The following is a 12,735-nucleotide window of genomic DNA, read 5'->3' on the forward strand; positions in this document are numbered from 1 at the left end:
ATTCACTCGGTGGTGGCATGTTCCCATTAGGACCAGCAGGGATGATGGGAGTGATAGTCCAAAAACATCTGGGGACCCATTAAGGTTGAGAAAGGTTGTTCTAAGGGATGCACTTCCAAAATGAGCTCCGGTTTCTCGTTTTCTTGGGATTGTTAAAGCAGGGTGCTGTTGGTTTTGTTACATAAGCTGTAGCTTGGATAAAGGCGGGGATTTATTTGATAAGCTCTTGCTTTCCCCAATAGGGATTTTGCGAGTATAAATGCAACATGTAAGCCACCTTGAGCTTCATGGAGAAAAAGATGGGATATAAATGCAGGAAACTAACTAACTTTGCCCCGGCTACAACCCCAATCATAATCCCCCTATGCCTGCAATTCACAACAAGTGATGTCCAATTAATCATACTCAGCGCTCTAGAGCTATTCAGAGTGTGGCAAACCTGGGATATCACCCAATGGTAGGAGAGTTCCCATTGCCATCCTTATGAAAATCCTGCATGTACCCCTGGAGTCCTGATTCTCACTGAGGTGGCAATAATTTGGGCTATCCCACTTCAGCCTGGACGTTTGGGTTGCACACGACTGAAAGATCCTCCATACCAAATAAATAAATAAATAATACCCCACAGGGAGAAAAGTAGCAGTTCAGAGAGAAGGCTCACAGCCTTGCCTTCTCCCCTTGAAATGCTTCATTTCTATGTGCAGGGAGTTCTATGGGCACACACTGCCTCCACCAACCATTATGTCAGTAACAATACAGTAATATAATACACTCCGTCAAATATAAAATGTCAAAGAAAACAGACAGGCTCAGCAGATGAGACAGAATCATGAGATAGTAACATTATGTACTCAGAACAAAAGCCTACCAGGACTTTTTTAAAAGTCTTCACCATCTGCTGAAAAATAGCAAGAATGAGGGCCAGCTGAGCTTCCTGAGGACTCCTCCACAAAAGCTCTCCCCATCTGTGGGACGCTCTCCCCAGGAAAACACCCTTGGCACCAGCTGGACTATAATTTCAGCACCAGGTAATAATGGCTTTATTATCCCAGAGATATGGGCAGCGTTGATTGAATGGTTACAGCTACTCAATCTAGACTTGACTGAACGTCCTTTTACAAGTGTTATTGTACTGAAGTTGTGTGTTGTTTAATAAGTTGTTACTATTTAGTATTTTTATTGTCTTATAAACATTGGAAACTGATATCAGACTTCTTTTAGTATAAAGCAATATATGAATCTAATAAATCAGATCAAGGAGTTCCACAGTTTGGGGGCAGCCACCAAAAAGGCCCTTTTCCTCTTGCATCAATTTGTCTCCTGTCAGTCAATTAAATACAGAGAACCTGGACTTTCACTTACGTTAAAGAACGTAATGCGTTCAGATGAGGAAGGAGCTCAGCCACCTTCAAGACACCTGCGTCGCCCAGAGAATTACTGGACAAGCTACAATTGAAAGGAAGGCAAAATTACTTTTCCACTTTGTATTTATACATTATCATATAGCTTTTCTGGCAGAATGAATTATATTAGGTACAATTTATTTTCATTTCCATTCTTCCTTATGGAAGACGGAATGATACACAGCAAGGGGAACATCAACGAACCCCAAAAGTAGGGGTGCCTGTACACCCTTTTCAGACATTCATGACATTTACATGGAATTGTTTGTGTTGGCGTGTGAATGTCAACGTTCACCAAAGCCTGGTTATTCAGTGCTAGGCATAAGTATGAAAATAAAAAAGGAACTTACTCTAACTCAGTTACACCAGTGCACCTCCTCAAGGCCAAGCACAAGTTCTTCAGATCTCCATCCTGAAAATTATTGTCCGTCAAGCTGGAAGAGAAGGCAAATCATTCTCCAGGTGCTCTAAAACCAGGTGTGTTTTCACCAGGGACACAGGAAGCAGCTCTAGACTCAGAGTCAGAGGGTTTGGTCCTCCAGCTTAGTATTGTTGACACTGCTGCTCTCCAGGAGGGGACATTCCCTGCCTAACTTGGTTTCCCTCCACAGGTTGTTAGAGATCAGCTCCCACCACACCTTAACTACTGGCCCTGCTTAGGGATGTGGGTGAAAAATGATTCCATTTAAAGCCAAACCTATCAAATTTACACTTTCCAAATCTCTACAAAGACCAAAACACAGCCTCCTTTCCAAATTCACAATTATCCACATTTTGCAATGCAGCTCTCCAACCAACCAGTGTTTACAAAAATGCAGGTATTATGAGGAAAGGGTGCATAGAAGCAAATAAGTTAGTGAAAAGCAACATACAAAATGCATTATATTAAGAGAAACTGCTTGGAAAAATGTGTGCATAAGTCAAAACCATACACAAAAATATCCTCATTGGGAGAATTTCACACTAAATGCTGAATAATTTTCAAAGTTGGCTCTAGGCCTGGGGACAGAATCCCACAGATGTTCTGATGTATTAAGATAGGCTGTAAACAACAATTATTTGGAGAGGTAAAGTGGCACTGAAATTATTTAAATAAAAGAAATAAAGAAAAGAAACATGTGGACTTTAATATTGATTTTTTAAAAATTGCACATTAATGCAGAAATGAAACAGACCTACGAGTGAACACATGCAATATGGACATGGACCCAGAAATAACCTGATCTCTCCATCCCTACTGACAGACCAGCAGGCAGAGATGGGCAGTCTCAGGTATTCTGTGCCTGAATTACCGAGGAGTTGGATCCCAGCCAAGAGTTTTATAAGGCCAGGTAAAACCACCATGGCCCTTTGCACCACCTGGCCTCTACTGAACCGAGAACTGCAAAACCACCTTCTGGCCATCCTCAGTGGTGGTGCTGAAGTCAGGAAAAGCTACCATGCTGAGGCAGAGGAAAAAGGCTTCTGGATCCCTCTGCCAGTGTCCCTGATATAAGACCCCCAGAGCCTGCCTTGCAACCATGTTAACATGCAGTGAGCCATTATACAACTAAGAGAAAAAAACTGTAAGCAGAAGTAACTGAGGTCACCGTACCATATTTTCCTCACTGTTGCCGCCAAGAGATGTCCACCTGTGCTTGATAGGTCAGTGTTAAATGAGGAACTCCTGCAGCAAGGACAATATGGGAAAGCATTACTAAAGGGGGATAGGGAAGGGGAAGGAAGGAAATATATAGATTTGTGATGGGTCATAACTGTTTAGCAGTAGCAATATGAAATGCACAACTGACCAAGTTTGCAAGTGTGGCTAAGCCAAACCTTGGTTTATTGCAAATGAGAGAGCAAGAGAAGAGATAATCAAGGCTTTGCCCTTCCTCCAGACCTTTTCCTGCTTTGCTGTGTGCAAAGCCTTGGCTTGGCTTACTGGACTACCTGAACTTGGGCTTGTGATCCTTCTCACTCTAGAAAAGCTACAAGCAAGGTTTATGATGACGTACCTGGGCTGAGCACCGCCAGCAATGTCTTTGCCAACGAGGGTTAAGATTGCAGCTTGGTGATGAACACTAAAGATAGGAGAGAGAGAGATTTCCATAATGCCACACCTGGTTTAATTGTCCACAAACCCAAAATCTGCTTGCTGAACAGGAGGCTGAAAAGACTGTAAAACCAGAGCTGTTGTTTCCTTTCCTAGCCCTGGGCAAAGTTTGGATCAGGGTGGGACGTCTGCATGGAATATAGTTTGGGATCATGCCTGCTGCTGCCCCTGTTCCTTCAACAAGGGCAAGTCCCATGCTTTTATGGTGACATATGATTCTAGGATTAATTAATGTTGCAGTCCTAACGTCACTCATCTGGAAGTTTAACCCCACCAAATTCCATGACAGTTAATTCTGAGGAGACATGGTAATGACTGCACTGTAATATATCAAATAACTAAAATGGATAAAATCAATCAGGATTGCTTTAAACTGAATGACAGCCCTAATTTCAACCATGTGGAAATGTCCCAATATCGTTCAGAATGAGCAGAGGGTATGGCCAGTGGATGTTGGTGGAAGGTGAGGGGCCAAACACAAACTCTGCCCCCCCTTCAAGCATTCCCTGTGTTTTCTTCTTAAGCAAACCAAGAATCCCTGGTCTTGGCAAGACTGTTAGGTAATTCCCCATCTCCCTAAAGATCTCTCCACCCCAGCAGTCAACTAGCCAGTAGGAGAGCCAGTGTGATGTAGTGGTTTATGCAAGGTTAAAGGCGACTATCTGTTTAAGGAGAAGGGCACTTTCCTTCCAGGCAAAAGTACACTCAGTGTGTGGGCCTGATCTTTAAATGGACAGACCCAGGCTGGCAGAATTTTACATATCATGTAGTGGAAAAGAGAGAAATGAAGAGAGCTGTTACACCCTGCCTCCTAAAAGTTCCTTCTACATGCCATGGAATATCACAGTGACTTGGTGCAGGGAAGAGGGAGAGAGATTGTGTTGTCAATAAGAGATGGGCACCTTTTCTTGATCGAATGTATGCTTACCTGGCGTTAAGCTTCACTATATTTGGACAAAGACTCATTGACTCCAGGAGACAGAAGATGCTGTTCAGAGACAGCTGGTTGTTGTTTAAACTGCAGGAAATAAAATCACCAAAAAAACAAACCAAAACAAAAAACCAAACACATTAGCTTCAGCAAAGTCCTGCAGCAATAAATACATTACTGGAGGTTTTAATAACATAAAGGTAGAATATGCTATATGTTCTTAGATTAAATCTCTTGAATTTCTACTTTAAAATAATTGCATGCAGCAGAGATGCTGCTGCTGCTGCTTCCTTTTTAAAGGACCCGGTGACCCTGGAAAGTTTCTCTCAATTGGAGTGGAAGACAGACCAATGGTTTGAGCCAATACAATGCAGCTTCATCTGCTCCAGGGAGTCTCCATAGCTTAGAGGCAGAGCACATGCTTTGAATGCAGAAGGTCTCAGTTGTGGTGAGTCCTGTGAAAACATCTTAGCAGGGCTGGTTAGAGGGGGAGCAGGATTGGGATAAGAATGTGGAACTGGAGGAACTGGATTCCAGGGGGGGGGGGCTAGTAGGCTGGAAGGGGCCAGAGGAGGCACTGAGTGGACTGTCAGAGGAATCCCCTCTCTCTCTCATATATAATTTTTATTAAATTTTCTGTTTTACAATTTAAAATACTCATTTTCACATCCTTAAAATACCAAGGACTTCCCTTCCTCTCTTTCCATGGTTCATTTTACATATAATAAATCCCTGCATATTTTACAAAAACTATACCATTCAGTATTCCATTATTGCATCCATCAAAACTTATTGACACAGTTGAATTTATCTTAATGCTGCCAGAATTTTCAGCTGTACACAATTATATCCCATATATTCAATAAACATTTTCCAATCTTCTCTAAACGCATGTTCTTCTTGTTCTCTTATTCTGTAAGTTAAGTCTGCAAGTTGCGCACATTCTGTCAACTTATGTTGCCATTCTTCTTTGGTTGGGACCTCACTTGTTTTCCATTTCTGGGCTAACAAAACATGGGCCACAAAAATAGCATGCATAAGTAACCTTTTTTGACACCTTGGAATTTCAGTCTGAATTATCCCCAACAGAAAGGACTCTGGGTTTTTTTTGGAAAAGTAATTTTAAACATTTTTTTCAATTCATTATAGATCATTTCCCAATACTCTTTTACCCTTTTACAAGCCCACCACATATGAAAGAATGTTCCCTCCACCTCTTTGCGTCTCCAGCACTTCTCTGAGCAGATATGAGGAATCCTCTCTTTCTCTGGGGGAGTACCAGGGGGTAGACCAGACAACGGGCCAGTCATGTCACTTCCCTCACCAAGGACACAGAGATGGCATTCTTAGTGCAAGCAGACACAAGAGACCCAGCCTACTTGAAGGGTTAGAGGCAAACAATCTTACCTGCTTTAAGGCCGTTTGCTACATTCAATATTTCTCACAGGACACACACTTTGTATGCCGAAGGCAACCTTTCCCAACCTGGTGCAAGCAAACTCTCAGGAAACACTTACTTCAGAGGGCCAGAAATGCACATTCTGGGCACCATCTTCATCAGCTTCCTGCATCCTTCGTCACCAAGTCGGTTACCTGACAAACTGACATTTGTTTTCCACAGTTTAATAACATGGTTGATCCAAAGGTCTCACTCAGTTAGCAGGCAGTTGGGAGGAAGAGGGAACTTACTCAATTTCGGAAAGGTGGGAACACCTCTGGAGAACCTCAGCCAGCTCCTCTACCCACTGGGAATCGAACTGGCAATCCTGCAATCTGTATATATGGATATAAGACTTCCATTAAGATGGGTATGGGGTACCTTTGGCCCTCCAGACATTGCTGAACTCCCAAATCACATTGGCTGAGTTGTAGGGACTGCACCTGAAGACCACTTCTCCCCATATGAAATGAATGAGACCTTGCAGTCATTGTCTGAAGCCTTTCTTCGTGTGCCTCCTCCATGAGAGGTCCAGAGGGCAGCAACAGGAAAATGAGACTTTTCTGTGGTGGCTTCCCACTTGTTGGAATGCTCTCCCCAGGCCCCTTTGTTACATATTTGTAGGCGCCAGGCAAAAACATTCCTTTTCTCCCAAGCCTTCAGCTAATTAAGCAATCTATGGCTTTTTAAACTGGGGCGGAGTGTTGTTGTTTTCATTTGCTATTATGTCATGTATTGTTGTGTTTTCGTATTGCAAACGGCCCTGTGATCTTCGGATGAAGGGCAGAATAGAAATTTAATAAATAACAATAACAATAATTCAGCAACATCTGGAGGGCCACAGGCTCCCTTCCTCTACTTTGCAATGTATATTAGTTGCTCCTCACAAGCTTAAATTTATTTATTTATTTACTTACTTACCGTAATATTAAAGTACTAGGCTCAGGCACATCTTCCTCTTCTTTTATTCCCTCTTTTTTCAACCTGAAATTGAGAACACGTTTATAAATTTGTTATCCTGGTCTTTCATGCACCAGAATGTCAAGGCAACAATGGTGGTGATTGATACAAGGTGGACTTGCCTTATCTGCCATCTTGAATTAGGTGAGCTGCACTGCTGGAAACCCCCCCCCAGTGGTGTCAATTGGTTACTCCACGCCCCCCTCCAACCCCAACCCAAAGCAAATACCATCTTCAGAGGAACTATTTTTCATGAGGACCACAGCAGAGGAAGGAAGGGTTAAATCAGGCTTCCTCAACCTCGGCCCTTCATATGTTTTTTGGCCTACAACTTCCATGATCCCTAGCTAGCAGGACCAGTGGTCAGGGATGATGGGAATTGTAGTCTCAAAACATCTGGAGGGCCAAGGTTGAGGAAGCCTGGGTTAACTTCAAAGCATGTCTCTTTTTATGTTCCTCAGTTTCCCTGTGCCCCACATCTGCTCTGATCCCCATTAGTTGCCCCCCTCCCCCCGTGATGTGATTTGCATTGCAAAAAAACCAGAACTTTATGCAAAGGCATATTTAATGTCGTTTGGACTTTTCTGGGTCGTTTGCAACTTCTTTCAACTCGGTTTCAGTACTTTCTCTTCTTCCTTCCTCTGAAATTCCTGCCACTGACCCCACCCCGCCTTGTTCCAGTCTCCAGAGCAACCCACACAGCAGCTCTTGTCGCCTCTTCATTTGTGCCTTTGCAATGTTCATCCCAGTCAAACTTTCCCTAAAATCAATTCCACTGAATGATTCAGAATGTTCTGGGAACACCTGAAAAGCCACTTCTCTCACCTCTGACTTTTACTGGATTGGCCGGTGAAGGAGACTATCAAAACATCCTTCCTGTAAACAAATAAATGGAAAATTAATGCTTGAAACTCCCTCAAATAAAATAGATGAAAGCAGTAACGTTATTATAGGATTGGAGGAGAAAATCAGTTCAAAGCCAAACTATCAAATTCAGAATTTCTGGAAAAAAATATGCAAACCGAAATGGAGCCATCCTTCGAAATTTGCACTTATCTGAATTTTGTGATGCAGCTCTGAGGCCAAACAATGTTCACAAAAATGTATGTGTTAGGGGAAAGTGTGAATAAAATGGAAGGTATGACTGAAAATAACATACAGTAATATATTGGGAGAAATAGCTTGCAAAAATGTGCACATTAGTCAAGACTGCATAAGAAAACGTACTTGTTAAAGGTAACTTCACAATAAAACGCTGATGAATTTTCATGAGGACTTTAAAAAACAACCAACTGCTCCAAAATGTGGAGAGCTGAATTTAAAGCTGATAAAATGAGAAGCCAGGAAAACTGAAATGGACAGAGCCTTCCATCCCTAGTTAATACTGAGTTGACCACAATGCCAAAATGTGCAGTTTCTCTGCCAGTGACTCAAGCTCTCCTACAGCATCCTTCCCCAATAGAACACAGCTCTGGACTGTGCAAGTTCTGACTGCAATCTTTGCTTTCATCAACTCCCTCCCCCTCTCCATCCCCTGAAAATATAGCCCCTGTGCCAAATCACTTGTCATTCTGGAGGAGCTTCTAACTCTCAGGAGTAGCAATGGGTGATTCTGTCAGTTTCAGTTCCTCACAGTTTCTCATTTTTACTGCTGTAACTGACTGCAAAGACCTCATGAAAAGTCATCAGTGTTTTAGTGGGAGTTTCTCCTAATATGACCATTTTTACAAAGCACATTTCCCCTAATATTTATATTTTCTGTCTCCTTTAGAATGCATATCAATTAGTTCTCACAAACCTATATTTTTTCCAGTAATATATACATTTTTATGCACATTTTACCATCTAGATTAGATTTAGTTGGATACAGATTTAGTTGGATGCAGAACTGCTTTGGAAAATTTGGAGAAATGTGAATTTTGAAGGATGGCTGTGTTTCAATCTTCATAATGTTTTGAAAAGTGCAAAACAGAATGCTATTCTAGGCTGCATCAACAGAAGTACAGTGTCCAGATCAAGAGAAGTAATAGTACCACTCTGTTCTGCCTAGTCAAACCACACTTGGAATACTGTGTCCAATTCTGAGCACCACAATATAAGAAGGATGTTGAAAGCTGGAACAGAGGAGGGCAACCAAAATGATCAAGGGTCTGGAAACTAAGCCTTATGACAGCGGTTCTCAACCTGTGTCCCCCCAGATGCTGTTGGACTACAAATCCCATCATCCCCGAGTTCTGGACTTGCTACCTAGGGATGATGGGAGTTGCAGTCCAACAACATCTGAGGAACCACAGGTTGAGAACCGCTGCCTTATGAGGAGTGCTTGAAGGAGCTGGGTATGTTTAGCCTGGAAAAAAGGAGACTGAGAGGAGATACAATAGCCATCTTCAAATATCTTAAGGGCTGTCACATGGAGGAGGGAGAATGCTTGTTTTCTCCTGCTCTGGAGGGTAGAACTAGAACCAATGGCTTCAAGTTGCAAGAAAGGAGATTCCGATTAAACATTCGGAAAAAACTCTTTGACAGTAAGAGCTGTTCAGCAGTGGAAGAGGTGGTAGACTCTCCTTCCTTGGAGTTTTTTAAACAGAGGTTGGACGGCCATCTGTCATGGATGCTTTAGAAATTCCTGCATTGCAGGGGGTTGGACTAGATGACCCTTGGGATCCCTTCCAACTCTAAGATTTTATGATTCTGTGAAATGCAAACTGAATTAGTCTTCCACCATTCCTACTGAGGAGCAGATTTGGGTGGCATGTGGAAGGAGGCGAGAGCAGGAAAAAATGGAAAGTAATATGATGGTTTATACTCCCCAATGCTTTCATGAGGTGGAAACCAGTTAGCATTTTAAATGCTACATGCTGAAAAATATTGCCAATATCTTTGTATTATACATTCTCTTCTCAGAAGTTGGTTCATGTGTTAGGTAGGAATGGAATCACCATTTCACTATGTCCCTCGTTCCCGCAACCCACTATACTGCTCCAGGAGAATACCCTAATCAGTGGTGTCCAAAATTGCTGAGAGACTAAGGGAAAACAGGAGGGTCACACTCTCCCTTCTCTCTCTCAATAAAGTCCATCAACCAAGTCAGCTAAGGCTCTTGGGGGTCAAAATTGGGCCTGAAGCCAGACCGAAATGGGCCCAGGTTATTCACTTCTTAGTCATAGGTTCTACAGATTACAGCAGAGTAACAGATTATCTTCAATGTTGAAGAAGTGAAAAGGAGCAACTGAAAAGGTGGAAATGAGAAAAATCTCTTCTGTAGCGCTTGGCAGCCAGTACCTGATATGGAGCTTGGTCACATTTGGACAAATGGCAGCAGCTCTGGAAAAAGCGAGGACGGTGCTCACCGAAAGCTCGTTGTAGCTTAAGCTGTTTGAGAGAAAACAAAATGTTGTTGTTGCTATGCCTCAGCAAGGTCTTTTATGCAGGCATACAGGTTTCCTACTCTTCCTCCCTCCCTCCATCCCCGCCACAGAGATTAAAACCCAGATGGTCTGCAATGGGTGTGATGATTTTTCACATCTACTAAGCCTCTTACAGCATCAGTCTTTTAGACTGGCAGCTCCTGTGCTCTGGAGCTCCCTGCCTATTGACATATGGCAGGTGTCTTCACTGTACTGGTTGGGATGCCCAGCCAGACGTGTAATTTTATGAGGTCTACTTGTTTTCTAGTTCTGTTGATCTAATCTGTTATCAGTATTACTATTACTTGAAACTTCCTTTTTAGAATCATTTTTCCCCTTTCCTTTTTTATTATATACTTACTCAAGCTTTTTGAGCTTATCCACAGTGGAAAATATTTCTGTAGTTTTGATCATTTCCTGCCTCTTCAGTCTGTTGTCCTGCAAGCTAAAATGCAGCAACTGGTTAATATGCCTCCCAAATGTTCATCTGATTAATAAAACAGGCCACCAGGCCACCTTTCTTCTTGACAAAACAGGTGAAATTACTTTATGTCTTCCAGCTGATGGCAGTTTGGAAAAGCTCGCATCAGATCTTCAAGTCCTGGGGTTGAAATATTTCCACCGGCTAACCTGAAAAACCAAATGTGACATCACTATAGTAATGTCAACAAACAGTTTGAGAGATACCTAACAGAGCGCCTCCCCCAGTATCAACCCCCTCAGGCCCCATTATTGGAAGGGGAGGTCCTGTCATTGGTGGTCCCACCCAGGTACTGCCCAGTTGGCACTGAGCCATGACAAGGCCTTTTCAGTGGTGGTTCCCCATTTGTGGAGCACTCTCGCTAGTGAGGTGCATCAATCTCCCTCACTTTGACTTTCATGAGAAATTTAGAAAAATTCCTGTTTGATGGCTGATAGGAATTGGCTGTGGCAACCAAGAAATTAACAACTGTGAGGGTGCATGAGTCCATTTAAATTTATTTACTTACTTACTTACTTACTTACTTACTTACTTACTGCATTTGTATTTCACCTCCCCCCCCCAGCCAAGGAACTTAAGGTGGCCTACACGGTTCTCCCCTCCCTCCTCAATTTAATCCCCACAACAACTTTGTGAGGTAGGTCCCGCTGAGAGCCTGTTACTGGCTTGCAAGGTCACGTAGCAGGGATGCCAACTCCTGGGGGCTGAACCCTTTCCCCCCCCCTTATTTGTTTGAAGGTGGCAGTCTCTCCCCCCCCCCCCCCATGTTAAACATGTCATGTCAAATCAGAGGATTCAGGAATGCGGCAACAGTGTGGTTTCAATGACTAGTGTCTCCTTCTCTTCCTACCATAGAGGGGAAGGGGGGGAGCAGCCCCCAGTCAGTGGCAATATCACCCCCCCCATCTCCCTCACAAATGGGCGTCTGTCACCCAGTGAGCTTCATGGCTCAGCTGGGATTTGAAACCAGGTCTCCTAAGGTCCTAGTCTGAAAACTCCATCATCCCTGGCTGTTCAAAATATTTTTATATGGTTTTTTAAATAGTTAAAGAAAAAAGTGCTGTTTTCATTGTGCTGCTTAAACATTTTCAAGTTCACTACCCTGGGCTCCTCTGAGAGGAGGAATAATAATAATAATAATAATAATAATAATAATAATAATAATAGCTCTTCTGTGGGGAAGGAGCATAGGAAAAAATCAGAAATAGCCACCCCCTCTCATTTACAATTAGCTAATATGAAGATTCCTTGAGGAGCAACCATTTTTAGAGTCTATGCTGGCTTATGCAGGCTGGGGCTCTTTAAAATGGAGAGGCTCCTCCCACCAAAGGCAGATCTGGCAACTGAAAGGAAGCTGTCACTCCTATATAAAGCTCAATCTAGAGCTGGCTGTTGCTGAAACAACACATGTTGGATGAGCCAATCTAAAGCTTACGGAGGGCCACTCAAGTTTCACTTCTACATTGCAGACGCTATTGCTCAAAATGTAGATGGTTTGAATTAAAAACTGCACCAAAAGATTCAAAACAGGGCATGTGACATTGGGGCAATGCTTACTGGAAAGTTGTCAGGCATTTGATCTTCGGCAGGGTCTTGGACAGGACAGCGGCAAACTCATTCCCACATCTCCTGCTCCTAAAGCTAAGAATAAAAGCAAAAAGCAACTGTGGTTAGTAAAACAGCAACCAGTCTTCCCTTCCAGCCTAGCTGGATAAGGAGCTCAGCACCTGATTCTTGCAGCAGGCGGCTAGCCTCTTTCCCCATGGTTGCTCCATATTAATGACTCGCTTCAAATGACTTAACGAGTTGTATCCATAAGAACGTAAGAAGAGCCTGTTGGATCAGCCCAATGGCTCACCTTGTCCAGCATCCTGTTCAATCAGTGGCTGACCAGATGCACCAATGGGAAACCTGCTAGCAGGACATGAGTGCAAGAACACTTCGTCCTATTAAATTGTTTTTAACTGATTTTTAGCATTGCGTTTTTACACGATTAAAACGTAACTCACTCTGGGAGCTC

At 42.9% G+C, this 12,735-nt stretch overlaps 1 protein-coding gene across 3 annotated transcripts in view; it reads right to left on the reverse strand.

The window, feature by feature from the left end:
* Positions 1–12,735, reverse strand: part of NLRC5 (NLR family CARD domain containing 5) — a 66,626-nt gene that overhangs the window by 26,608 nt on the left and 27,283 nt on the right. For all 3 annotated transcript variants that reach the window (XM_083625123.1, XM_083625122.1, XM_083625124.1), the window contains 13 exons: positions 12,273–12,356; positions 10,781–10,864; positions 10,596–10,679; positions 10,110–10,199; positions 7,653–7,703; positions 6,789–6,851; positions 6,119–6,202; positions 5,947–6,030; positions 4,427–4,516; positions 3,401–3,466; positions 2,998–3,069; positions 1,754–1,837; positions 1,363–1,446 (listed from right to left, as the gene is read on the reverse strand). In XM_083625123.1, coding sequence (XP_083481249.1) covers positions 1,363–1,446; positions 1,754–1,837; positions 2,998–3,069; positions 3,401–3,466; positions 4,427–4,516; positions 5,947–6,030; positions 6,119–6,202; positions 6,789–6,851; positions 7,653–7,703; positions 10,110–10,199; positions 10,596–10,679; positions 10,781–10,864; positions 12,273–12,356 — 1,020 coding nt within the window. The remainder of the gene's footprint in view (positions 1–1,362; positions 1,447–1,753; positions 1,838–2,997; positions 3,070–3,400; positions 3,467–4,426; positions 4,517–5,946; positions 6,031–6,118; positions 6,203–6,788; positions 6,852–7,652; positions 7,704–10,109; positions 10,200–10,595; positions 10,680–10,780; positions 10,865–12,272; positions 12,357–12,735) is intronic.

Source organism: Podarcis filfolensis (genome assembly GCF_964270895.1).
Source record: "Podarcis filfolensis genome assembly, chromosome: 8".
Classification (NCBI taxonomy): domain Eukaryota; kingdom Metazoa; phylum Chordata; class Lepidosauria; order Squamata; family Lacertidae; genus Podarcis; species Podarcis filfolensis.